We start from the raw sequence: 26,023 nt of genomic DNA, 5'->3' as shown, positions 1-26,023 counted from the left end.
AGTAGAAGTTGTGGAAGTTGTGGATGCATAACCTATAACCCTATGTACGGATTAGATAACTACCAGTTAGTATAAAGCAAGTCACGTTGCATCGGCATACAACTTTGAAAGTGGTTAGTCTCGTGGGGGCGCTTCACCTCTCCGCGTCAAAGCTTGGCGACTTCCCCCGATCTTCCCTCACTTTCAACACCCTTCAGCTTCTCACCGCGGAGTATCACTTATATATGAGATCCACCTGTGTGATGCTCGATTAATTCAAGGCCTCTCTAGTCTCGTTCTCGTTTCCCTCTCCCGTCTTCCCCTCCGATCTGCGCCCCGCCTTACCCACCATGAAGGAGGAAGAAGCCCCCAGAGAAACTCCCGAGGAATCGCGCGACGACGAAAACTCCAGCTCGAAGCTGGCCAATCTGTCTGCCAAGGATAGGAAATGTCAATACTGCGATCAGGCCTTCACCTCTTCATCGCTGGGCCGACACTTGGATCAGTTTCTGTTCAAGAAGAAGCCTGACGGTGTTCACGATGTTGAGGAGATTCGGCGCATTCGCAGTGGGATCACTCGTCGACAGGCCCGCACAGCTTCGGGTAAGCGTGATGATAGTCCCGATTCTGTTCAAAAAAAGGGTCCCTCAGACACCTATGCGACCGGAGAATCAAGTACCAAGTCGCGGGATGCACCTGTGCGCATGATGTTCAATACCCCGACCTGGCACGCAACGGGCGTCATCAACGACATACCAAACCCCAATCCGAGTCGGCCTCTGGAGGGACCTCGCGTCACACCTTCGCAATCACGGTCGGCGTCTCTGCAGCTCCCCGACTACGCGAGTAGGGGTGCCACTGCCAACAACCCGGATACCATGAAGGCCCTTGAGCTAGCACTGCGCGAGGTACTGGACAATATTAAGGCTGCTACGTATGCTTTCCTGCAACGCTTCCCGACTTTCTAATCTAACAAATCTTCGTATAGTTCTCGATTCCGTCCTCGCCTGTCCCCGTTTGACTTCGATATCCAGTCGCAAACCTTCCCTGCACTGTGCCTACATCTTCTTCCCCCTCCTCCGAGCCTGTTCAGCGCCCAGCCATTTCCCTCGCAGACATCCTTCCCACTACAACCTCCTGGTCCAGAGCATGTGGAAATTCTCCGACAAGCACTCAGATCTAAAATTTCGCAATGGCAGTCTGACCAGATCGCCGCCGACTCCACTGGCCATCCTAGACATTTGACTGGAGGACTTGACCACAGTATGGTCTACCGAACCGCCCAGCAACACGAGGAAGTTAGCATGCGACATCTAGAGCTGGCCTTCAATCACTGGAGTAGTGTGTCTTTTGAAAACCGCCGTGATGCTTGGCAGCTAGAGATTACTCGCGCATTTGCACGGGAAGCAGAACAACGCAAGTCAGTGGACGACCAGCTCGCTCGGGTACAGCAAGAGGCGAATCATCTCCGCGCGCAAGTCGAGCGTCTCGGATCCTGCCAGTGGCCCCGCGAATTTGCCCTATTTCCGCCGGACACACTCCCTCTTTCACGCGATGTTGCACGAGAACTGGATGCGAAGGAGAGTCAGATCAGCCCTGAGTCATCTCGATGGGATTATGACAGCGTCGTGACCAAATGGAAGCGTGTTGTCATGCACGATAAGAGTATGGGCCGGATCGGCGTGGGTTACAATACCAATTCCGGCGGATTCGGCGAGCCAGATGGTAGCCACCACCGACAAAGTCCTGATGTCCGACCTCCTCGCCCAGGAGAAGATACGTCTACTCACCCGAATCGCCTGCGGCCCCTGCAGTCTGCTGTTGCCATGAGTCCTGACCCGGGGGCTGTGTCGACACCCGCATCTTCTCACTACGCCTCTCCGTATTCACACAACGACCCCCGCAGCCCGCAAACCAGTAATGCTAAGCGACCAAAGCTCATGAATGGATCCGAAGGTCTACAGACCCAGGAGCCACTTGCACATTCAAAACCCATGGGACCCGCACCTTGGCCTTCCTCTACGCCTATTCTTTCCAATCTAGCCGCGCCGTCGGGCCAAACACCTCCCTCAGCATCGCGGGGTTGATTCTACCCTACCGGTCCTGTTGACTGAAGCGCCTTCTTTTATGATTCATCTTATTTACTATGGAGTGGAGTACACCTCATCCGGCGTTGCAGGATGTTTGTTTATATTGAACATTTTTCCGTTGTAGATATACGATGCACAGAAAATTGTACCGTGACAAGGAAGTAACTGGCATGTCTTCCGTCTGATTGGTTTTTTAACTCTTTGCAAACTAGTCCTGTGGACATTACATTCAAAATAGAAGGCTTTGGAGTGCTATATTCAATATGATACGCTAGGTGGATTTCCTACGCCAATGATGCCAGTGTCCGCCCTACATCATGATCCTTTGCGATTTCCTCTCCAATATATTGCGCAAGCGTTAGCATCTTCTCCTCTTGAAGTCTCCGGCCAACCAGTTGAACCCCGACAGGGGCCCCATCATAAGAATCGGCATCGTCTGTCTTGATGTTAGCAAAGCACGCCCATATTAAGATCGAATAACCCCTAGAATAAAAAGCACTTACAATCCCAATCTATGTGTGGCTCAGCCTCGGACGGCGGTGTGTCAACAGGAAGTCTATCCACCGTCTTGTCTGCGAAGGTTACCGGTATGGAAATGCTGGTGTAGTCCAACACATTCACAAAGGTAGTGTATCCCACATGGTCATATTGTGTGGGAATGACAGCCGCGTGAGATGCAAGCGGACAAATGAACCCATCAACAGGCCGTCCAGTGCCAGTGAGCTCGGCAGTACTGTTCCAGTAGTCCATATACTGTTTCTGGTACTCTCGCTTGGATACGTTCAACGCGGCAATCTGTGATGCGATCATGTCTGTACCGCCTTGCGCGACAATAACCTGTGGTGCTTGGACCTCTCCAGACAGACCGAAATGGTGATTCAGATCTGTACCGCCGTCCAACTGGTATGCCTTGCTCTAATAAAAGTTAGCGTTTCTCTCTATTAAGGGTCCTCCCACGCGATTTCTTTCCAGGACGAACATACCGCTAGTGCATGAGCTGGCACGTGAGAAGGAGGATTCCAATCAATGACTTTATGACCGAGTCTCTTTAAAGTCTGAGCAACAAGCTTCAAACCTCTTGCAATGGGGGGATGGATCCGGCCAACTCCATCGAAAGGCATGATTGCAAAGGCAAGGCCCGAGGCCCCTGTTTTCGACTGCTCAATGGAAGAAAGAGTCTCCTGGACAATGGATTCTCTCCATGGAATCTCCAAGGCCAGTGGATCGTGATTCCAAGGCTGCTGGCCGAGAACGCTTTTGAACAATAGCGTCAAGGTGCGAGCTGTAGGAGCCAAGGGCCCGATGACAGACATAATCATGCTCTGTCCATCCATGGAATTCGCAGTCCCCTGGTAGGGCATCCTACCCGCAGAAGGCCGCAGTCCATATAAATGATTGAAACCAGCAGGGATGCGCACGCTACCTCCGATATCAGTGCCAAATCCAGCGGGCGATCCGCGCAGTGCAATAAGAGCCCCTTCGCCGCCGGAGCTACCTCCACTGGAGAGATTTCGGTTTTTGGGATTCCAGGTATATCCAATGATGTTGTTGACTGTTTCTCCGGACATGAGAGTGGCCGGAACACTCGTCTTGCAGTATAGGACTGCGCCCAGATTACGCAGCTCCCGTACGAGTTCGCTTTCTTCCACTCCTCGACGTGGATCATCGGGTTGGCCTTGGAATGTATTTATCCAACCTACATAGCCCATGGTTGTTTCGACGCCCTTGACGTGGAATTGGTCCTTCAAGGAAATCGGGAGACCATGGAGGGGCCCGATGGGTGCTTTGTGCTCAGCGAAGTAGGCATCAAGCCGCTTTGCATCTTCGATCGCTGCTTCGAAGAATATCTCATGCAGGCAGCTAACCTGAAAATGTTGGTTAGCATAGGTTGGTAGTATTTGCTGAGCAGAGAATGGGTTTAGAGAAGATTGATATGTTATTTACCAGTTGATGCGCCAACGCAGCACGATGGCAGAAGGCCTCGGCCACTTCGAGAGCAGTCCAACTTCCAGAAGTAGTTTCCGCAACGATATCAACAGCGTCTGATTCTGTGATTTCGATTTCGCGCCTGTTCAGGAACTGCTGGATATAGGCACCAGTAACATCTTGTTGTTCTTCTGGGGAGGGGATGTCGGGGATGATCCACTTCTCGGGAATGGCGCCCAGGATGGATTGTCGCTTGGCTTCGCCTTTGGCACGCCAGGTGAGCTCAGTTGCCATGTTACGTGATGGGTCACGGTATGATGTACCTCTGGAGGTATACAGTTGGATACGTGTTCAGGTTGGTTGTCTAGGGTTGGGGAATGGGATTTATCCGATTGTACTTATAGAAGCGGGGGTCTTCCAAGGTTGGGGGGCTTATGGGGTCGCTTGGAGTCGGGTGTACTTCTGAGTACTTCCAAGTTATTACTAGCGCAGTTATATTCCGCTTGCCTCGGCTCTGTTTAATGACCATGCAGTTTGCAGAAATGCTGAGAATCCATGAATCGTATTTCAAATTTGAGATAGTTGGCCGAACCAATGATCGGGTCTATTTTGTTGGAGAAAGGTGGCTGCTTTGCGTAGCCATCAACTTACAAGAAGGGTCGCTTACTCCAAAACTACTTTGATATACACGCAAAGACCGCCCGATTAGAACAGTGACGGTTGTTCTTCGTGTACATGCCATTTAGCGAACGCCATCAATATGCGTACTCCAAATTTGGAGAGCAGACAACGTTCACAAAGCCCCTGTCGCGAACATAAGCGTTGGAGATTTTCGGGGTCACTCAGCACCCCGAGACGACCCAAAGCAAGTCCGGGTTGGAGATAGGGTCTTGAGATTGTGAAGTCGGAAGCCATGTTCACGGCTTTGTGGGGTTGATCATCTGTCGTACGTTCAGATTGATTCTCTTGCCAGACATCCAGCCTTTCCACATGGAGAAAGGGCCAGACGCGGCACCGGGCACATCATCCCCTTCGGACGAAGGCCAGTCTGCCAACCAGCTTGGACAGGTGGACGGCAGTATCTTGGGGACACCATGCCAGGCGAACCGAGAAGCCCCGTTCATATAAACGGCATCTCCCGACCGCAGCCGAATGACTTCACAGCCGTTTCCGTCATCGTGGCTTACCAAGAAGAGACCATCACATCCGAAACTGACGCTAATCAAGCCGACGTCACAGTCTTCACTTACGTCCCGATGAACGCTCAGGGTATCTCCCGCCGAGTACAGATTTAGGATAGCGGCCTGAGCTTCGGTTTGCGGAAACGCGGCCCGCAGGAGGTCCGCAATGTCTTGGGGAAAAGGTGGCGGAGCCTCCTCAGGGTAAACCTTTGCAGTCCAATCGTACTGCCCACCCAGAGTAACCCAGCGGAGTTTCTTGTCAAGGACATTCTGGATTGTCAAGGGCTTGTGGACTTGAGCATCTTTAGGCTGAATTGTGCGGGTCGGGTCGTCTGCGAAGAAGCTTTCTGTGGTAGAATCCATATCCTCCGATCCTCCGGGGTAGGTGACGTCGTAGTGCAAGTGTAGGTTGGTCTTGTGGAGAGGGTTGGTGAGATCTCGGTGGAACAAGCGGGATAGAAGCTCGGTCTGAATGGTGGGAGGGAAAAGGGCAGGGATTATCAGAAGACCTTCAAGTAGGTTAGGATGAAGTTCATTTTCCTGTGCGAGTTAGTAGTTTTGCTGACCGGAAATAGCATTATGGGTGTAGACGGGAATGTTCTCTGCCAACGGAGCATGGGCATTCCCCTGCGCCGGTTGACTTGAATGGTCGCCTTGTATGAAAGCATCGAATGCGAGGCGAAGATCCTGACTGGACATGTATTGCGAGAGAGTGAGGCCGGCAGGAAATTGCGATTGCAACTCTGGATCTACTTTTTGCAGATCAATGATTCCTGTGTCATTGTCGACTTCCGACAGGGGGAGCTTGGAGTATTTCTTGTAGCATTGGCGAATGATATCAGGGGGACGGTCATGGGCATCGATCCCTTTAATCTGCGCCATTGTGGAGAGTAAATCCAGCGAGTGTAGTGAGTGTAATGGAAGGAATGAAGCAAGAAGAAAGAAGGGAAGAAGTTCCGGAGGAACCTGTAATCGGCGGGGCACGTGTTCACCCACGCGCTCCCGCGGGGTCAACAAACAAAAGTCTCTCACCCCACCACCACCATCACTGCAATGATCCTTTGATTTTGTGAATAGCTTCGGATCGACTAACTCTAGCGGCGTGGGCGTCTTCTGCTGTAAGTGCTCAAGTCTTCATGATCATGATCAGCCCAAAATTTCGTCCCTTTAGATCCCATTGGACCGCCGCATTGATCCAATGTCGCCCCTTGCATCCCCATTTCTCCCAGTTCCCACATCCTGCGTCACTCCCAAGCCCTCGGTTCCTGGCACATCTCTAACTCGATCTAGAATCACCCAGAACACGAAATCGCATCCACCATGGAGAACTACCAAAAAATCGAGAAAATTGGCGAAGGTGAGTGGTTTAGCGCCGTTGTTTACATCCGTTGCCAGGGGCCGAAAAAAGTGAAAAACTGACAGCTTGAGGCTGCTAGGTACATACGGCGTTGTTTACAAAGCTCGAGAACTCAGTCATCCCAACCGAATCGTTGCCTTGAAGAAGATCCGATTAGAAGCCGAAGATGAAGGCGTCCCAAGTACCGCCATTCGCGAGATCTCGCTCCTCAAAGAGATGCACGACCCGAATATCGTTCAATTGTTCAATATCGTCCACGCCGACGGTCATAAGCTCTACCTCGTTTTTGAATACCTGGATCTTGATCTGAAGAAGTATATGGAGGCTCTGCCAGTCAGTGAGGGTGGTCGTGGCAAGTCCTTGCCCGATGGATCGACAATGGCTGCCAGCCTGGGCCTCGGCGAGGATATGGTTAAGAAGTTCATGGCCCAATTGGTCGAGGGAGTTCGTTATTGCCACAGTCATCGCATTTTACACCGTGACCTGAAGCCTCAGAATTTGCTTATCGATCGCGATGGCAACTTGAAATTGGCTGATTTCGGTTTGGCCCGAGCCTTTGGTGTTCCTCTCCGCACTTATACCCACGAGGTAAGCAATTGAGAGCTGAAAGCTGACAATACATGAAAATTTTATGCTAATACTATGGATAGGTTGTCACACTGTGGTATCGCTCTCCAGAGATTCTTCTCGGTGGTCGCCAATACTCTACCGGCGTCGATATGTGGTCCGTTGGAGCCATCTTCGCGGAGATGTGCACACGCAAGCCGCTCTTCCCTGGCGATTCGGAGATTGATGAGATCTTTAAAATCTTCCGGTGGGTTTTTGTTGGTTAACATTTGGGCTTATGTTGTTCCGTCTCACTAATCTTCGGTCTCTCACAGCATACTCGGTACCCCCGACGAAGAGGCGTGGCCCGGTGTCACCTCGTTCCCCGATTACAAAGCTACTTTCCCCAAGTGGAAGCGTCCTGATACAGCTCTGGTTCCTGGTCTAGAGGAAGCTGGGGCCGATCTGCTGGAAGCCTTGCTTGAGTTCGACCCAGCCCACCGACTGTCAGCAAAGCAAGCCTGCCAACATCCGTACTTCAGCCAGGGTAGCGCACACTACTCGACCCGTACCACGCGCAACGGCTACCAATGAGCTGACCTAGACGCCAATATTTTATTTTTGTAACCTTATTGACGACGGATGATCACAAGCAATGCTGAATCTCCGAGGACATGTGTTTTCCCTTTCTGTATTTGGCGTTTGTCGGGGAGTGACTGGGAGGGCGGGCTTCATTTTTTCTTCCAACTGTTGTTATTTTCTTTTCTTTTCCTCTCAGTCAATGCAAGGCGTACATACCCCATTCGGAGGATTTTAGGACATTCTTGGCCCGGTCATGGGACTTGATATCTCCCCATTCCTTGACTTCTCCTAGATTAGTTTTTTATTTCATCGAAGCAACACTATTCGTGTGAACTCAGCCATGTCAGCCTCAACTCGGACACAATACTCACAAACGACTTGGGTTACACCGGCAGATTGGATACGAAAGCCAAAATGCCATTCAGCCACCTTGCCCTGCCAATCACACTGCAAAAGGGCCATCCGTGTCTGAGCTGAGGCAGTCAGCGACCCACCCCGCAGGGACATCTCCGCGACCTGACATCTGTAATCCAATTTATTCTTGGAAAACGGACCCAACGGTGACCCCTGCCTGCATACGCAGGAAACCTCCCAGGCCCAGTTTCTGCAGTGCGCTTGTCTCTATCCAGTGAGGATGCCGTTTGGGGGCCAAAAGCCCAGTGAGACCGGCTGAAGAGGGGTTTGGGGGCCAACACTCAACTCGACTCCGCAGCGGTTCATTCGCGGTGGGACGTGTAGTCTAATGCACGGCCCTGCAGCCTTACGAACGCCCTGGGAGTCAGAGTCTCGCGGTGGGGGCCGCTGATGCACTGTCTGGCCGAGCCGTCGGCGAGGCCGTGAAGATAGTGGAGAGTCTCTCGTGTGTTTAAATATTTGAGGTGCTGCGCTGCGCCTTCTTCTATCTTCGATCGTCTCTATTCCAAATGGGCACTGCGAGCTAGTGTGATATAGTACATATTATTATCGCAAAAGCAAAAAGAAATATAACGGCTCCCCCACCACTCCCAGGGACTTGAGGAGAGTGACTTCAAGTTTTATCAAGGTCATTCAACCGTCGTTTTTTGTCTCCCTCGGCTGCTACTAAGTTAGCCTCGATACAATGCCTCTCACCGAGTACGAAGAGGAGATGATGATGTGCGGATCGTCAATGCCCCCTGCGTCGTCGCGTTCTAACAGTCGCCCGCCCGGTCATCGGGCACGTTCCCAAGCGCCCCAGGACGCCGTGCGGCAGTTCTGGGAAGATTTCAATACCAAGTACCCCGGAAAAGTGTACACTGTGCTCCCAGACAACCCCTATGCGCGCACCCGGGCCAAGCGGGTCCCCAACGGCGTGATTCAAGGCCACGAGGCTGTCAAATCGTACGAACAAGCCCGACAGGAATGCAAAAAGTCTGTGGAGCGCATTGTCAAGGAGTGTGAGCGAGTAAACCAGAAGTATACCGACCCTCACTTTGACATCGAGCTCGATCTCAAGTCAGGTATGCGCCACTATCTCGATGGGCTGGATAAAACAAATGAGATTATGCGACCACGCGGCGTGAAGAGAGTAACGGTTCGTTTCAAGGCCTTATGTTGCTTCACCGGGTTTAGTAGCAATGCAATTATTAACAGATTATAGGAAATATTTGAGAACCCACAGTTCTTTGTCAATGGGCCGAAGGCCTCAGACGTCCGTCAGGGATATGATGGCGACTGTTGGCTGATGGCTGCGCTGTGCACGATGGGAAACAAGACTGGTCTCATCGAGCGTATTTGCGTGGCCCAGGATGACAAGATTGGAATCTATGGGTTCGTTTTCTATCGCGGTAAGACATTGTACTAATCAATTAATCCACCCCAGACTGATACTGATGTGAATTTCAGACGGCGAATGGCAGCAATGCATTGTGGATGATAAGCTCTATCTACGTGCTGCCGATTATGACGAGTCAATTGACGAACGCCCGCTGTGGGATGATATTAACCGGACAGATACCGAAGAGGAATACCGCCGAGTTTGGCAAACCGGCTCTAGGGCCCTGTACTTTGCGCAGTGTGTCGATCCAAATGAGACCTGGCTCCCACTTTTGGAGAAGGCATTTGCCAAGGCTCATGGTGACTACTCTGCCATTGAGGGTGGATTTGTCGGAGAGGGTATCGAAGACTTGACTGGAGGTGTCACATCAGAGGTCCTATCAAGCAATATCCTTGACAAGGACCGATTTTGGAATGAGGAGCTTATGAAAGTTAACGAAGAATTTCTATTTGGATGTGGAACTGGCTTGTTCTCCAACTGGTTGGACCCGAAGTATGATGGCCCTCCAAGAGACCGAAAGGGTATTTCGGAGAACCACTCCTACTCCATTATGGAAGCTCGGGAAATCAAGGGATACCGCCTGCTACGACTTCGGTAAGTCTTGCCAGTAGGTTTGAGCGAAGAAAATCTTACTAACATTGCCCAAGCAACCCATGGGGAAAGAAGGAATGGCATGGCGCCTGGGGTGATGGGTCCGAGCAGTGGACTGCAGAGTGGCTGAAGCTGCTGGGTCACAAATTTGGCAACGATGGGGTAGGTACAAGCTTTCCAGTCCGCTCCTGAGCATATTTAACTCGAAATAGTTCTTTTGGATTTCCTACAACGACCTGCTCAAGAAGTATCAGCACTTCGACCGCACTCGTCTTTTTGGACCCGAATGGACCGTCACTCAGCAATGGACGACATTGAACGTGCCCTGGTCGGCTGATTACCATAGTTCCAAATTTGTCATGAACGTGACGAAGGGCGGCCCTGTAGTCATTGTTCTTTCGCAGCTTGACACGCGCTACTTCAAGGGCCTCAGTGGCGAGTATAATTTTGTTATCAAATTCCGTGTCCAGAAAGAGGGAGAGGAAGACTACATGGTGCGCAGCCACAGCAGCCATTTCATGGCCCGCTCCGTGAATGCCGAGATCGATTTGGAACCAGGTCGCTACCATGTTCTCATGAAGATCATCGCTTTCCGGCACGAAGAAAACGAGTCGACAGAAGAGATAGTCCAACGCGTTGCTGCAACAAGGCGCGAGAAGCTTGTCCAGGTCGGTCTCTCTTATGACCTGGCACACGCCAAGGGCGTGGCTGTCGAAACAGAAAGAGAACGCTATGAAAGGGAAAGACGCAAAGCTGCCGATCGGAAGAAGCTTCGCGACGAGACAAAGAGAAGACTGCAGAAAGAGTATATCCGCGACCGAAAGATGGCTGCTCGACAACAGCGAATGGAAGCACGTCGCTCTGGTCGGCTCCCCAATGGCGCGTCAATTGATCGCAGTCCTGAGCGTAGCCCTGCTCCCGGACAGTTCCTACCAGACACCCAGACCCAGTCACCCACGGATGTTGCAAGTATCTCCAGTGATGGCAGTGACCGAAGACCGACAACGAACGGCTCAGTTCCCACTATACAATTCAATGGACTCCACGCGAGACATGCGAGCAGTGGCTCCCACCGACGACGTGCTGAGTCCCCACGTCCAAGTCTTAATACTCGCCTGGCAACGGACAATCTGGATGTTAGTGACATGGAGTGGCTGGACGGGTTTGAGTTCGACAGTGATTTGGACATGCCACCCGATGAGGCCGACTGCAAGCGTCCAGCTTCTCTGCAGGGATCGAACGAGCCCAATGCCGACCCATGGAATGCTGTCTGTGTTGTTGGATTGCGCGTGTACTCTAAGGACTCGGGTCTAAGCCTTGAAGTAGTTCGTCCTGTTCCAGAGGATGATACCGAGGCCCCACTGGACCGCGATGATCCAGCTGCATCGGCCACTATCGAGAAGGCCTTCTGGGGCATGGACTTTGGTGCATGATGGACAGGTCGAGAATGAGAGATTGAAATACTATCATTTGAGCGCATAGACTGAACAGCGATCGCACATGTATCAATAACTACAGAATTATTTACTGCATACTCCTCTCAATGAAACTGCTCTGAAATTAACTGCCTTTGTTTACCTTTTCTTGAAGATTAACAACAATTAGGATGGGGCACATGTGCACATTTTAAATCCAAAGATCATTACTGGTATTCATGGTGTGCAATGTCCCCCAATCGAATGCAGGGTCAGAGTCCCAGGAATAGCTCTCCATGCCTGCAAGATACCCCATATCCAAACTTGAAGTCGACTGATTGATCGACTCCGGCTGAAGCTTTGACTTTAATTTATTGGAAAGCCCTCGCCCTACAAGAGATGCCATATCCGACTTTCTCCCAAGACAAAGCAGTGCTCGAATGCAGACCTCACAGCCTTGTCGGAATTGATTAAAAGACCCACTAGGTCCGCAATGGACAGAGCGCAGTGACGTTTGCATATTCTCAAGGAGTATGTATCCAGACTTGGCAAACGAGTTAATGAGAAGAACGGTGAAAGGCTCAGTAAGGAATGCCGCATCGTTAAAAGAGTCATGGAATTGACTCGGATGTGGCTTCATCATCTCATCCTCGTATATCGAGCATTGAGCAAGTGTTGCCACGGCGGAGGCATTGTCTCGCTTAAGTGAACAAGGAAACTGTATAACGTTCCGGGATTCACGTTGATGCTTCAAGCTTAGGTTTGTTTGGTCGATATTTTCGATTACATCTGCCAGAAGCATCGCGCCAAGATGCCAGTGTGCTGCAAGAACAACATACCATGACTGTACACGGGGTGGCAGTGTCGCGTGATTCGAGACGCAATTCAAAATGAAAATGTTGTAGGTGTTGTTCCAGTGTCGATATACCAGTAGGGCTTTCTGAATACCTTCCTCGATTAGTTCAGGGTCCGCCTCTCGGTAGATGAGTGTTTGAAGCTGAGTGATTCGACGCCACAGTAAGACTTTTACTGGAGCTGCGTCTGATAGTATTTCGGCTGCTTCTTCGTGAGAGAAGGGCCAAGTGGGCATGGGCTTTTCGGGCGTTTGATATCCAGCAGGCTTTTGGAGGAGAAAGTCGCCCCATAAATCCTGCTTCCCGTTGTGTAGCCGACGCGACGAAAGACTGAACCCATCAAGGTCGAAAGAAGACGCTCTAGCCGCGAATGATGTTCTACACCCGGAGTCTGATGCCTTTTGGCTATCTTCGTCTGATACTACAGGAGGCCGTTGGTGCATGGCGGCAATTTGGGTGTCAAACATGACCCCTAGCCAGAAGAGAAGGTCAAATGTATCATGATTCTCAACCTCATAGAGAGAGAGATTAGGGCTGGTGGAGGTTGGCAGCGTGTCTGCAGTCCTTTCTGGAAGCTTCATGTTGCGATCAGCTCCCGACCGGATTTGAGCAGCCTTGTATCGAAAGCTGAACATTTGACGAACGGCGTTTTCGAGAAATATGTGTGCCAAGTCTTTCTCCAGAAGTTCATCCAGTCCGATTTCTTCTTCGTCCTTGATGGGTCTTTGGGTGAGAGAGAAGAGAATGTTTGCAAAGACAACGCGAAAAGAGGGTATCCCAACGGAAGTCTCCAGTGTATGTTTAGCATCGTTCCAGAGACTCTCCCGAAATGACTTTTCATCGTGAATCAAGGGATTCGATGGAATATTATTTGAGTCTTTGTGAAAATTCTGAGCCCATTGAGATGCAAATGCCATAATGGACTTGTGAAGAGCTTGGGAAGCTTTTTTATCTTCAACGACGCTCAGGGATCGCCCCCTAATAGATGATGCGGCGTAATCCAATCGGCAAACCCGAGTGCAAATTCTGTTTGAAAATTTTGGTCCCCATTCACTTTGTGTTGTTTTCAGATTTCCATCTCGAATTCGACTATAGGGGCAGTTCCTCTCGGTAAGCCAACATGACAACGCGTTTTCCATGCTGTCGTGATATATGCGAATTAGGTTTTGGGTCATGGTCGAGCGAGCGTATTCCCGTGCGGTTATATCTGAAAGAGCACACAGTGCCTGTCGGCTTGGAAGTCGGTTTGCTGCGTGTCTTGAAACCGGAGAGTATCGAGGAATATTTTCATTCGTAAGGCCAACTGGCTCAAGTTGAATGAAGCTATTTAGAGCTTCGCCCATTGATGCTGGCATTGATTCATCATAGTCGGCTTGAGTCTCCGCTTCCTCGCCCAACTCTTGATGATAGATATCTTCATCAGAGAGTTTCCAGTTACTCAGAGGAGAGAAAGGATCAGCGGTGCAACGCTTTGGGTCGGAAATATGCATGAACTGATCTTCTGCCAAGGAGAAAACTTTGGCATAAGCCCCATTGCTATTGGTGTTTTCGTGGTCGCCTTCATGGCCTAACTCATCAGTTGATGGGCTTTCGTTCGAAGATTTGCTCCGGCAGGTGGTGGCAGGCGTGTCCGGCTCTTCAGAGAGTGCGACTTTGATGGCTCCAGCTGCTCTTTTCCGGCGTTGCTGGCGACTGTGCTTCCTTGTTGACAGCCACTGGAAAGTACAATCCTTTTTGTACTTTTTGCAATTCGAACAAGAGTCGGGTCGATCATCATGTAGCGTCTTAACGAGATCACATCAGATCAGCTAAATTTTAGGGACATTCTGATGGCGAGATAGCACAAACCGGTGCGTCACATCTTCTCTTTCCTTTCCGGCATTGGTCGCAGCTATGATCTGACCTCCGGCTGGGGGTCTCCATAGCTGACGCTAAGAAGAAGAGAGCGACTTTTTGCGGGGTATTTGACAGTGAGATAGGCGATTACCGATTGAAATGAACTGGAGCTAGGCCTGGGGTTTTGTGGGGGTGAAAGAAAGAACAGACTACGGAGTACACAACCCCTCACTGCTGTAAGCTAAAGTGGAGGTTGAGCTGAGAAATTGTGATTGGAGAATGATGTACCCCATGGGGTTGGGATTCCTTCCCAGCCACACTACGAGTGAACGGACTATTTTTGGGAGTTCTGTTGATTCCTGTTCAATAGCTAGGTAAGTCCCAACTCATAATTTTCGGCTGCTCGGCGAATAGTGTTTACCAGCAAATGTTAGGGTACATATGTCAAATGCTTTTGTTCCTCTGTACAGAAAGTCCTAGCGTAAACTCCTCTCCAAGATCTTCTCCGCTTCACAACTTTACCTTGATGACTCGCCACTGCCCAGGTGGCATTTAATGACTCGTGTCATTCAAAGAGAGCGACTGGTCGCCCCTGACAGATAGGGACCTCCTGAATGATCACTCCAGATATATAGAAGCGACTCAGGCAAGGCTGAACGCGCATGCGGATCCTCACACTTTATCAGAGGGTGTTAGTGATTCCCCTTGATGAGACGGAACCGCATTGGAGACCAGATCTCAACCGTGATCTCAAGAAGGCCTAGAATGCGGATCCGGTGAGCGGATCCGTTCAAATGAAAAGGGGCCATCAAACACTTCAAATGCCACAAATCATATCTGCATATCGCGACTAGGATTTGTGGGGCCGTGTCAAATGAGCTTTGTTATTGCGGGGGCAACAAACGTGCACCTCGACCAAGACGAGCCAGGAACGCGGGGGGTTGAATCCAGAGCTAGGCAACGCCTCTGTCTCCGATAAAGAGATCGTGTCATTGGCTGTGAGTTCCTATAGCTTCAAAATGTTCATCCGCATGAGAATGGAATCCATGTCGAGGTTACATTCTAGGTGATCACTCGTGCATATGATCGGTTGAGATGACTATGGTATTTTAATGCCTCTGGCACTCAAGGCTTCACACCAGAAGAGAATTCTGCGCTGTCCTCAATTTTCTTCCTCATATCTTCAACTACCGTGACCTAGGTATGTCTTTCAGAACCGAACTAAAAGAAAATGCCTTTCGTCGGGAATCAACCGGGCCCTATGCCGATAACCTCAAGGTCGATGCACTAGTCGTCGGTGCTGGATTTGGAGGCATATTCTGTCTGCACGAGCTCCGAAAATTGGGACTCAATACTGTCATATTCGAAGCCGGAAACGAGTTGGGAGGTACGTGGAGATGGAACTGTTATCCTGGTGCCGGGGTGGATTCGGAGGTTCCTGAATACATGTATTCAATCCCAGAGACTTGGAAAGACTGGACTTGGTCGACCAATTATCCTTCATACGACGAGTTGCGGAGATATTTCGATCATGTGGATAGTGTTCTTCAGGTCAAGAAAGACTGTGCTTTCAACAGTGTTGTTGTTGACGCGCAATTCGATGTGAAAGAGGGTCGATGGCACGTCAAGACAGCAGATGGTAGATCCGCCAGCGCCAGGTATTTCATTGTTGCGACCGGCTTCTCTGCCAAGCGATACATTCCAGAATGGTCGGGAATGGATAAATTCGAAGGGATTGTCCACCATTCCTCCTTTTGGCCCGATGAACATATTGATGTTCGCGGCAAACGCTGTGCAGTGATTGGCACCGGGGCATCCGGCGTCCAGGTAACACAAGCCTGGGGCCCTGAAGCCGGCTCATTGAAGGTATTCCAGCGAACTCCAAATATGGCGCTTCCTATGAAGAGAAGAACTCTCACGACGAGCGAGCAAGAAGAGGCCAAGAAGTCTTATCCCGAGCTTTTTTCTCTCCGCGAGAAGTGCTTTGGTGGATTTTTGTACACCTTTGACGAAAAAGATACATTCGACGACAGTGAGGAGGAAAGACAAGCTTTTTATGAGAAGTTATGGGAGGAGGGTGGGTTCCGCTTCTGGCTCGCCAACTATAAGGACTACCTTTTCGATGCCAAAGCGAACCGCCCTGCTTACGACTTCTGGTGCAAGAAAACTCGTGAGCGCATCGGGGATCCGAAACAGCAAGATCTCCTGGCACCGTTGGAGCCGCCCCATCATTTCGGAGTTAAACGCCCTTCATTGCAATTTAGCTATTATGAACAATTCAATCGACCCAATGTCGAAGTCATCGATATCAAGAATAACGGTATTGTGGGATTCACAGAACGCGGCATTCAGCTACAGGATGGAACGGTGCATGAACTAGATGTTATCTGTATTGCCACTGGCTTTGACATTTCGACCGGTGGTATGACCAACATGGGACTGAGGAGTATCTATGGCACTTCATTGGAAGATGAATGGAAATCAGGGGCTTACACATATCTGGGAACTACTGTGCGCGGCTATCCAAACATGTTCCACCTTTACGGTCCGCATGGCCCGACGCTCTTCAGCAATGGACCCACCACTGTCGAGATACAGGGTCGTTGGATTGCCCATGCTATCAAGCAGATGGAGCGTCAGAATATCAAGTACATCAACCCGACACGCGAGGCTATAGAGACATGGAAGAAACGCATCAATCACCTGTCCGATATCACCTTGTTCCCTACCACCAAATCTACCTACATGGGTGGAAGTATCCCTGGGAAGGTATTTGAACAGGTTAACTACGCTGGTGGAGAGCCTGCTTATGCGCAAGAAATTCGCTCGGTCCTTCCAAGCTTCCACGGGTTTGATATTGTCAACAGCTCCAGGGAGACCGATCAGGTATCTAGTAAGATCTGATTGGCTAACAGATTTAATTATTCAACATTGGAGTTACTCGATAATATATACTGTCTAAAATTGATCTACAATATTGTAAAAAAGCCTCCGAAAGATCCAAGAGAACTGTATTCGGGTCGTGGTTCAAGTTGGTGCCTCAAACACTTCAACTGACTACCTAGGTAATGGCTAGTTACTAAACAGCCCTAATATCTTTCACGTTTTTGCTATAAAGAAGTCCAACAAATCCAGAGTGAGTCATAAATCGCTACCGCAAAATCTCTGGCCCTTTAAGGTTGACTTGGGTTGCCAATATTGAATGATTTGGTCTTGAAAAGTGTAGAAGAGGCGCATTCCAGCACCTTACCAGATCTAGTTAGAGCTTTAACCAATTGGTTGGCCTCGCCGTTAACCGGCCCTCTTTGCACATCGACGCTACCCTCGACACGATGCCGAAGACAATATACCTCGCAATTATTGGTAAACTACGCGGTAAAGTACTCACATTTTCGTGTTTTAGAACTGACGAATCTATCTAGGCGTCGGAGGAGTTGGAAATGCATTTCTAGAACAGTTGGGGCGGTTACCAACCCCACCAAAGCTCATTCTTCTGGCTCGCTCATCGCAAACCCTTCTTGCTCCATCGCCAAGTTATTCGCCCTCTATACCGATCGTAGATTGGGCCAGAGCCACGGAAAATGAATCGTTGATCAAATGCGGAGCTCTCACCCCGGCCGAGATGGTCGAATATCTCAGCCGTGCCCCAGGCCCGACCATCGTGGTCGATAATACCTCAGACCTCGGCCTCGCACAGACATATCCCATCTTCCTCAAAAAGGGCATTTCAATAGTAACCCCAAACAAGAAGGGATTCTCACAGGATATCAGTCTCTGGAATGATATTTTCGCTGCTGCAACAGAAGGAAATGCTCTCGTGTACCATCAGTGCACAGTGGGTGGTACACTACCGGTTCTCTCAACGCTGAGAGATTTGATAGCGACCGGTGACGAAATTGTCAGAATCGAGGGTGTTCTCTCAGGCACTCTGTCGCATTTACTCGGTACATACATGCCTGGATCTGGAACATCGACGGAGAGTTGGAGTTCACTGGTCGCTCACGCTCGAGAGGCTGGTGAGACGGAGCCAGATCCCCGAGATGATTTGAACGGCCTTGACTTTGCTCGAAAACTGACTATAATTGCGCGAATCATTGGCCTCAAGGTTACAGGCGCAGATGAATTCCCAGTTGAATCGCTTATCCCTGTGGAACTGAAGTCATTGCCATCGTCTAGCGAGGGCGTTGAGCAATTCATGAACCAATTGCATAGGTTCGATTCCCGAATGGATGAAGCGAAGGAGGCTGCCCGGAAACAGGGGAAGGTGTTGCGCTACGTTGGTAGTATTGATGTGCCGACAAGAACCATCAAGGTCGGACTCGATCAGGTTGACAAGAAGAGCCCAATTGCTGGGCTGGTGGGTAGTCAATTTGTGAGCATGTACACTAAACGATACAAGGAGACCCCCCTTAATTCTACAGGGAGGCGGCGGTGGAGGCGAGATCACGGCTATGGGATTGATGGCCGATCTACTCAAGGTGATGGAGCGACTAGGATAGATTAACTTTCATCCATAGGGTTAGTAGTCCAATGCCGGCTGGCACTCAGCGCTAATCCAAGTCGTTAAAGTCCCGACCGTTCAATATCCACAGACCGATGCCGATTGAACTGGCATGTTTCTATAAGATTGGTGATGAATTGCACGGCCCAAATCAATACCACCAGTAGAATCCCAACCAGCGGTCCCAGGATGGCAAAAGCAGTAAACCCGTACGAAGCATTCTGGAAGGCCGGGCTGTTGTTTAGACGTGTGGTGGCTAGTCCGACTTGCATCGCCGTCAACACCAGTGCGACATAGATGGTTGCTGCAGTCAGCGGGGTCAGATATTCGCGGAATATTTCGCCATATGTGTGTCGGGTGAACTGATACCCTCGGAAAACCTGTAGATGGCGGATAGCGTAGATCTTGTTGAGCCGAGATAGTCGTAACTCTCCGTAAAGGTATCGCGGGTTGATATTTTTGGGATTGATAGCGTTGCTCTCCAAAAGATGTTGGACTAATCTGAGCCAGGTCTCCCAGTCAAGATTCTCCGGTAGGAGGTGGTGAGTTCGCGCAATTTGAAAATCGCTCTTGTACCGGATGAGAGCTATGTAGGAAAAGAGAAACCCAAACCCACATTGAGAGAGCTCCTTTGTGCATTCTTTCGTTGTTGGAGGTGGCTGGTCCGAGTCCGGTCCGGGAATACAGCATGGTCCTCGGCAAATGAGATGCGAGTCCCAGAAGTGATGGTCGAGCAGGTATTGTGGAAGAGGCTTGAGGTGGATGCGCCGTGACTTCTCCCAGACCATGTGCATGTCTATCCTCTCATCGACTGTGATTTCACGGGACGTGGCGACCAGATAGTTCAGGGGTTGTGGGGGGCACCGGTCGGCCGGCGAGCCATAGGTACGGATGGATTTGGTTGAGGCGCGGGACTAAAAGATCGGTTTGAAGGAAGCGCTGGATGTCAATAGTGGGGTTGACAAGCGCGTGCTGGCGATTGCGAAAGGAGGCAGGGAGCAACAGTGTCACTGGGTCCACGGCAATCTTGCGATCCAAAGCCTCTTGGCCGAATGGGGCCTGGGGCGGCATACCTAGGTATGTGAATGAGATTTCAATTGTGGCCAGGTGCTCTGCAAAATATAACTAAATATAGGCCAACAAGCAACGTGACGCTCTCAAGTGCAAAGAAATGCCCTGTGTGAAACTAGTGGTCAACTAAGCATAATTAATTTTGCGACGTCCCGAGGTCTCTGAATTCATGGTGCTGCGTTAATGAGGATAGCATAAAGTCAATAATAAGCCTAATATGTATAAGGCTCATAACCGTGGAAAGTACTAGTAGTAATGTACCCGGACACCGCCGTAATCACAAAGCATGGTAGAGGTAGAGCATCTTATATATACCAAATTATAACTGGTTATGGAAGGTGATCGCTGTCAAAAAGGCTGGAATTATTTGACAACTCATCCATTGGTAAGCAAACACACTCCCAGGAGATTAAGTCTAATGCCATATGGCGAGCCACATAAGGCAGCTCAGACGGAGCGCCATGACAGAATGGCTGAACTTAATATTTCCAAAGGGGCCGAAACCGCAAAGTTGACAGTCGTGGGGGCTGAATACCTTACCTGGGTAGGCCATCATGGAAAAGTATATCCTCCCTCAAATTGCCATTTGATTGGAAGTTTGGAAAGCACCATCAATCTGCTGGTGCTAGGGCTGACATCATAACGATCTTGGTCATCCGGGATTGGCTCACTTTTACGAAGCAGGATGATTGATTGGATCTCGAAAAGCGCCAACTGCATATACGCTCCCGCGATGGGGCTTTATCGTGAGTAACCTATCCAATCTGTTCGATCTCAGTCGAAGGGTCCTCCTTCATTTTGGCCCCCACGATGAAACGACCTCAGTGGGCGCCAGATGAGACCGTATCGGGTAGGAAGTACCGCTGTCTTGGCTTGGCAAGAACAGCTGCAGATCGCCAGGCGCAGCAATGATGATCATCTTCTTCATACTGTGGAGGTTCTATTTACGCTGGGTTGAAAATGAAAGTAGGGAGCACCTCAGGTATATAACCTGCCAGAAGAACCACCGGAACTTGAAAATCAAATCAAACTTGAACCATCTCATTTTCTCATCCCATCCATCACCATTTCTCCTCTCTTCTTACTATCGACCTCTCTTCTACATCTCACCGAAATGGACCAAGCACCTCCTCCCTACAATACAGCTACTAGTATCCCTCCTCGCATGCCTCCAACCATGGCCCCAACTCCGAGCCTGAGCATGGCAACTCCATCTCCTCCATCTCCTCCATCTCCAGCCCACCTCCAGTCTTCTCAATCACAGGCTCTGTTAGTCGACCTAAAATGGAGTAAATTGAAGTTTTTCATTTCGCAGTTTGATCCACAAAACCCGCAGCGAAGAGGCACACCTCTTTACCACGTCGCCCTGCAGGTCGTCATGGCTCCACACCTTCGATTCAAGGCTATCGAAGGCAATGGCACGATCGAAAGAGAAGTCGGCACTGGCACAGTGCATACCTTCAGCATCTCACCAGATTATGAATTATACGGCAAACCCGCTACACTCAAGGCGCAAAAGCGCTTCAGCACCTTCTACACGCACATGTCGACCGTTTTCTCCGACACGCAAGAACCAGTCAAAATGACCTGGACTAGCAACACCGACTTCAAGGGCTGGGATTTTATCTGTGTTGACCACAACCAGGTCCCCGTTGCCAAATTCTCCGCCAACATCTGGGCTGTGAAGAAATTCGGCAAGATTGAACTGCTCGGCCCCAAGGCTTTTGATCCCGCGGCTAGAGATGAGATTGTTGTTCTCGCTGTCACTTTGTTCTACTGCATGTACCTCCGTGTCAACAACCCCTTCAATCTGCTTGGTTCGGCCTTCATGTCTAAGGAGAAGACCGAGCAATCTTCGTCCCAGTCACCGCAAGCTTCCCAATCATCACAAGCTGAGCCCCATTCAAGGGAGGAACTTGAGTTCTTGGCAAGGTCGAATGTCAATGTCCAACCGAAGCAGGAGTTCCGTGGGGAACGGGTCATTTCTTAAGCTCTTGGCGAATTTTCTCGGTCGTGTTTAGAGGGAATTGGGCAGTATGGATCGTTGGGATGAAAGGCGTCTGATTGGAGCTCTTGATTAGCACTGTGTAAGATGATACCTACATTTCTTTTTTTTTCTATGCAAAATATTATACCATACAATAATCCCCCAAGTGATCAAGTAATTGCTTTCTAGACTCAGTAGCCAGCTTGTCTCATTGACACCTTTGCTTGTGTGTTGGGTTCGGCGCCCCATAGCGGCAATCGACTCAATGTTTTTATGCCCTTCTCACGTCGTGGAGTTGTTTAATGTCCGATAAGGTTGAAAACAAGCATTGTCAGAAACACTGGAGCATGAGCCTAGTCATCCTTCAAGGTCCCATTGAAAATGTTTCCAAACCAATGAGCTGCTTCTTGCTCGGGGTCTTCATTCGCGTGAGATAAAGTGACTCTATGTTCGCCATACCCTTTCTCCCGGCCAAAGAAACATGCTCGCCGGAGGACAGATACCATTTCCTCGCTTTGTTGAGCAAGGACAGTCGACTGAGTTGATTTTTCCGAGTTTCGCGGCAAAGACCTATTGTTCTCCGAGATAACTTTCACCCAGGGAAGAGTGATTTCCAACCGACGAACTCCATACCCTGGCTGAGACCAAGTATTCCCACTCGAGCCATAGTCGAGACCGTAAGGAGGCCAGCGCGAGAGAGCCTTGCGACGGCGAGTGGGGAGCTCATTCTCGATACCCTCTTCCTCGGCTGGGCAGATATTACTGTCCCAGTTGAAGGGATCAACACCCGCATGTCGCTCCGATGATGCTACTCGCGTCTCTTGGAGTACCGGGATCGGATGCCCTGGTCCCGTAAGATACTGTGGGAATGCTTTCGGTACATCTCGGCCCGCAGAACGGAGAAATAAAACAGGAGACGCAAATGCGTCAAAGCACCGCTCGAACGACGAAAACAACTCTTTCCGTGCCTCAAGTAGGGGGACAAGATCAGGCAGAGCGACCGCTTTCGATGACTTCTTTCTCGAGTTCTTTCTTGGTCCATCGAAAGTCTCGGGGTTTCTGATGCAGTATTCATCCAGCCCTGGCCAATCGCATATGGGGGATACAGAAGCAACAGCCTTGACTTTCTGTGCCTCAGTGAGTGCCAGCATCAATGCGAGAGAGCCGCCGATGTGCGAACCGAATACCCCCAGCTGTGCAGGCCGGAGGCTTTCTTGAATCCAATCGAATCCCGCGATCGTGTCATGGACAGGAGTCGGATATTGATAAAAGCTCGATCCCATCTCGGCTTTTGAGACGAGTTGGGGCGAGCCGGGAGATGGGCATCTTGAGCTTGATATTGAGCTTTGTGCATTCTTTTTCGCCTATATTACCAAGGCGGTACTCGACAGTCACCACAGTAGCAGCAGTAATTGAGGCCAATACATGCTGAGGCGACAGTTCTTTGGTGAGACAGGCTTCATTTTCTCGGGTTTGCACGGCACACGCAGAATCGGGAGCAGAATGCACACCCCCTACGCGGAACAAAGGCCCCGGGGGAAGATAGAGAATGACATTAGGCGCGGGATTACCAAGCGTAGCCTGTGTATTCTGACTCGGCAGAGACGGGCGAGTGATCCTGGGCAATGGTTAGCGATTGGTCTGTGGCTTGAATTCAAAGACATCAGCCACTCTACCTAAGGTTTATGACCCCATTGTTACCGATTGGCAGTAGAACTGTCTCATCGGCGCAGGCGACAAAAGAACGTGAGCTTTGGAAATAAACGGCCGAGGCACTGTAAGGTCGCTTAACGCGAAAAGCTAGGCGACAGGGGCAGCTGATCAAGGCGCGCATTGCGCCATGGATAACGTTGTGGAAGGTTGTGGAGGATGAAGGGCGCGCGATACCTAGGTAGGCGTGTCGCGCCCGAAAAATTCCCGCGCGCTGTGGCCGTCGAAAGCTTGGCGCGTTAACAACCCCATTTGGTTTGCTGCTTTATATTCCGGAAATAGTTTTTCAAAACATCAAGTTGTACTTTCTTTGGAGTGTTATTCAGTTCCAAGCATATTTTTGCGTTATACCTTGTCAAGAACCACCACCTGGGCACTCCCAAGTCTCCGGGCCTGAGACCGGGCGAATTCATAACCTCAACTTCCAAGATTGAAGGATTTAGTTCTATTATACTAGTACTGGTAGTCGCACTTTTTGAGACTAGTACTAGCAAGGAATAACTATACTATATTAACTTGAACTTCAAGTTGAGAAGGTGGCTCCACATTTAGGTCTAATTATCATTGCAAATTTAGTCCGGGGCCACTGGCACTTGGGCAGTTTCCAAGGTTCATATTTAAAAAATGATTAAAAGGGAAATTTGAAAAAAGGGGGGAAAAACGGCTGGAATGGATCCATGACAGGAATGGAAACCTGAGCACATAAATTGGTTAAGGGGTGGTCCAATAACTACTACCCCAATTAATTAGTCGCTACTACCGAGTAGGGATCGGATATGAACGGCTTTTAGAACGCCCCTCTATAACCAACCATTGTACTAGATGCCTGAGAGTCGGGAATGATAGAGGGGTATCTTCAAGTCTCAATTATTAACGTCAGACACCTCGCTCACAACGTACTCCATATAGATTTAATACCTAGGTACGTTTTAAACCATCAGGCTTCACGAACAGAAATCTCCGAAGTGACATACACCTTGAGATTATCATCACCGGAGAGAATATGCTCTTCGCTGTCCGTATCCTTCATCGTCTTTCCAATTCCGGATCCAATCACTGTAACTGTGTTTCCTTCCAGATCCGGCATTGTATCGAACCTGCTCCTGCGGCGGGAATGCGCCGGTGCAGAGCGAGACTCTTGTTGCATCGAGCCGAGCTGATACGAACGATTCCGGTAAGAGCTTATATTGGTTGCAAACGCCTTGAAGAGCGGTCCATAGGTGGGAATGCAGCAGACAACGACCTGAGTATTTTTATATGTTTAGTAATTTTCGAGGAGCGTACCTAGGTAGGTATGCAAAGACCAGAGATCAGCTGCCAGCGTGAATGGGAGAGTGAACTTACCCCAAGGCTAACCTCCACTAGCGACCAAAGAACAATATTTTTGCTGTCGGTGTATGTTTTCAGGTCTTTCACAGTGAAGATACGAATAACCTGGACGATAGTGACGAAGAATCCGAGCGCGAACAAAGCGACCAAGAATATTTTCTGCCTTTTCCGAAGTTGCAACTTCCACAGGACCGGCAGAGGAAGGGCGATGATAATGACATCTAGGGCAATACTGGTGCCACCTAGGGCGAAGTAGAACGGTTGAGTTTGGATACAATGGCCTTCCAGCGATGTATCCCATTGTTTGGCCACCTAAGTGCATCCTGAGCGTTAACGGAAAGGTTTCTTCACCTTGATGTGAAAGGCGGCCCATGGAGCTACTCACCGGCATGCACGAGATCGAGATGATAAAGGCAAAAATCAATTGATTGGCGACACAGAGAACGATTGCCGCGATGATAATCTTGCGGTATAGTTTCACCACACCTGCAATGCGTAGATAGGAGGTCAGCAGGGCCACCTTAAAGCCGAGCACATCGAGACAGTAAACTGGGCCGCCTGCATATTGGATCTGTGAAGGGAACGAAGTCAAGCCGGTTAGCCAAGTTAGCCAGCCCATTGGTATACAGTCACACCTACCTTGCTAAAAGTGATGACATTCTCCTTTGGAAAATACGCTGCCGTCAGTCCCTGGCCCCATCGGGTTTCTGGATGATAAGAGTTAGCAAGCACGATTTGATTCCCCATCTATCCGGGATCCACAGATCGACGACTCACGAGCCACCGCGATGCCTGCGTATGCGAGTGTCAAGAGAGAACTGGCCAGTGCAGCATAATCATCATACCACGGCAGACGCTTGCTCCGCATGCGAACATAGAATCGAAGACAAACGGCCAGGAAAGAGAAAATGGAGAATGCCAAGCAGATCGCGATCACCTCCGGGATCGTGCTGTTGGGATCTGCCTGGTGGAGGTTATAGACCCAACCCATGGTATGATCATTGCTCTATTAGAAGAAAAGCGGCAAAAACGGGGTTCTATCGGGGGGGGGGTATGATCTTTCTTATTTTGAAAATAACAGAATGCATCACTATGCATGTGGCCAAGCAATAGGGGCCAAGATTTGTGCGGAACAATTAGTTCCATAATTGGCTTTGCCGTGACAGGGATTCAGATCCTGTGGAAATTTTATTCTCAAATGCTACCTCTCCTGCGGGATTTTCCCAACTCTCTTGTGCGCCCGAGAGATGGGAGTCAAAAGAACCCCGTTCAA

At 49.9% G+C, this 26,023-nt stretch overlaps 13 protein-coding genes across 13 annotated transcripts; 6 read left to right on the top strand and 7 right to left on the bottom strand.

The window, feature by feature from the left end:
• Positions 1-329: 329 nt before the first annotated feature.
• Positions 330-2,066, top strand: N7533_005270 (uncharacterized protein; the record flags this gene model as incomplete). The annotated part of the gene is made up of 2 exons (XM_057101920.1): positions 330-913; positions 968-2,066. 2 exons carry the CDS (start codon positions 330-332, stop codon positions 2,064-2,066), a joined length of 1,683 nt encoding a protein of 560 aa, XP_056961550.1.
• Positions 2,067-2,353: 287 nt separating this feature from the next.
• gmdA (putative general amidase GmdA) lies at positions 2,354-4,289 on the bottom strand (the record flags this gene model as incomplete). Its single annotated transcript, XM_057101919.1, has 4 exons — positions 2,354-2,505; positions 2,573-2,984; positions 3,053-3,934; positions 4,014-4,289. The coding sequence occupies 4 exons, from the start codon at positions 4,287-4,289 to the stop codon at positions 2,354-2,356; spliced, it is 1,722 nt and encodes a 573-aa protein (XP_056961549.1).
• Positions 4,290-4,912: 623 nt separating this feature from the next.
• alkB (oxidoreductase, 2OG-Fe(II) oxygenase family) lies at positions 4,913-6,058 on the bottom strand (the record flags this gene model as incomplete). The annotated part of the gene is made up of 2 exons (XM_057101918.1): positions 4,913-5,685; positions 5,743-6,058. 2 exons carry the CDS (start codon positions 6,056-6,058, stop codon positions 4,913-4,915), a joined length of 1,089 nt encoding a protein of 362 aa, XP_056961548.1.
• Positions 6,059-6,496: 438 nt separating this feature from the next.
• Positions 6,497-7,673, top strand: nimX (cyclin-dependent serine/threonine-protein kinase CDC28; the record flags this gene model as incomplete). The annotated part of the gene is made up of 4 exons (XM_057101917.1): positions 6,497-6,533; positions 6,613-7,121; positions 7,184-7,347; positions 7,415-7,673. 4 exons carry the CDS (start codon positions 6,497-6,499, stop codon positions 7,671-7,673), a joined length of 969 nt encoding a protein of 322 aa, XP_056961547.1.
• Positions 7,674-7,857: 184 nt separating this feature from the next.
• N7533_005266 (uncharacterized protein) lies at positions 7,858-8,168 on the bottom strand (the record flags this gene model as incomplete). The annotated part of the gene is made up of 2 exons (XM_057101916.1): positions 7,858-7,943; positions 8,033-8,168. The coding sequence occupies 2 exons, from the start codon at positions 8,166-8,168 to the stop codon at positions 7,858-7,860; spliced, it is 222 nt and encodes a 73-aa protein (XP_056961546.1).
• A 592-nt stretch (positions 8,169-8,760) lies between these two features.
• N7533_005265 (uncharacterized protein) lies at positions 8,761-11,480 on the top strand (the record flags this gene model as incomplete). Its single annotated transcript, XM_057101915.1, has 5 exons — positions 8,761-9,213; positions 9,280-9,466; positions 9,525-10,050; positions 10,104-10,209; positions 10,260-11,480. 5 exons carry the CDS (start codon positions 8,761-8,763, stop codon positions 11,478-11,480), a joined length of 2,493 nt encoding a protein of 830 aa, XP_056961545.1.
• A 193-nt stretch (positions 11,481-11,673) lies between these two features.
• N7533_005264 (Zn(II)2Cys6 transcription factor domain-containing protein) lies at positions 11,674-14,239 on the bottom strand (the record flags this gene model as incomplete). The annotated part of the gene is made up of 2 exons (XM_057101914.1): positions 11,674-14,100; positions 14,165-14,239. The coding sequence occupies 2 exons, from the start codon at positions 14,237-14,239 to the stop codon at positions 11,674-11,676; spliced, it is 2,502 nt and encodes an 833-aa protein (XP_056961544.1).
• Positions 14,240-15,355: 1,116 nt separating this feature from the next.
• On the top strand, positions 15,356-17,056 carry N7533_005263 (flavin-containing monooxygenase; the record flags this gene model as incomplete). Its single annotated transcript, XM_057101913.1, has 1 exon — positions 15,356-17,056. The coding sequence occupies one exon, from the start codon at positions 15,356-15,358 to the stop codon at positions 17,054-17,056; it is 1,701 nt and encodes a 566-aa protein (XP_056961543.1).
• A 718-nt stretch (positions 17,057-17,774) lies between these two features.
• N7533_005262 (Homoserine dehydrogenase) lies at positions 17,775-18,656 on the top strand (the record flags this gene model as incomplete). The annotated part of the gene is made up of 1 exon (XM_057101912.1): positions 17,775-18,656. One exon carries the CDS (start codon positions 17,775-17,777, stop codon positions 18,654-18,656), a length of 882 nt encoding a protein of 293 aa, XP_056961542.1.
• A 59-nt stretch (positions 18,657-18,715) lies between these two features.
• Positions 18,716-19,724, bottom strand: N7533_005261 (uncharacterized protein; the record flags this gene model as incomplete). The annotated part of the gene is made up of 2 exons (XM_057101911.1): positions 18,716-19,567; positions 19,617-19,724. 2 exons carry the CDS (start codon positions 19,722-19,724, stop codon positions 18,716-18,718), a joined length of 960 nt encoding a protein of 319 aa, XP_056961541.1.
• A 1,114-nt stretch (positions 19,725-20,838) lies between these two features.
• N7533_005260 (uncharacterized protein) lies at positions 20,839-21,714 on the top strand (the record flags this gene model as incomplete). The annotated part of the gene is made up of 1 exon (XM_057101910.1): positions 20,839-21,714. One exon carries the CDS (start codon positions 20,839-20,841, stop codon positions 21,712-21,714), a length of 876 nt encoding a protein of 291 aa, XP_056961540.1.
• Positions 21,715-22,064: 350 nt separating this feature from the next.
• On the bottom strand, positions 22,065-23,545 carry N7533_005259 (uncharacterized protein; the record flags this gene model as incomplete). Its single annotated transcript, XM_057101909.1, is given in 3 exon segments — positions 22,065-22,999; positions 23,010-23,329; positions 23,388-23,545. 3 exon segments carry the CDS (start codon positions 23,543-23,545, stop codon positions 22,065-22,067), a joined length of 1,413 nt encoding a protein of 470 aa, XP_056961539.1.
• An 813-nt stretch (positions 23,546-24,358) lies between these two features.
• N7533_005258 (uncharacterized protein) lies at positions 24,359-25,741 on the bottom strand (the record flags this gene model as incomplete). The annotated part of the gene is made up of 5 exons (XM_057101908.1): positions 24,359-24,664; positions 24,766-25,062; positions 25,136-25,321; positions 25,390-25,457; positions 25,528-25,741. 5 exons carry the CDS (start codon positions 25,739-25,741, stop codon positions 24,359-24,361), a joined length of 1,071 nt encoding a protein of 356 aa, XP_056961538.1.
• Positions 25,742-26,023: the final 282 nt, after the last annotated feature.

This window comes from Penicillium manginii (assembly GCF_028828005.1).
Source record: "Penicillium manginii strain IBT 31320 chromosome Unknown utg000004l:1.0-7231830.0:1.0-7236170.0, whole genome shotgun sequence".
NCBI lineage: Eukaryota > Fungi > Ascomycota > Eurotiomycetes > Eurotiales > Aspergillaceae > Penicillium > Penicillium manginii.
Note: the sequence above shows the minus strand (reverse complement) of the source record. Positions and strands in the feature narration are given on the sequence as shown.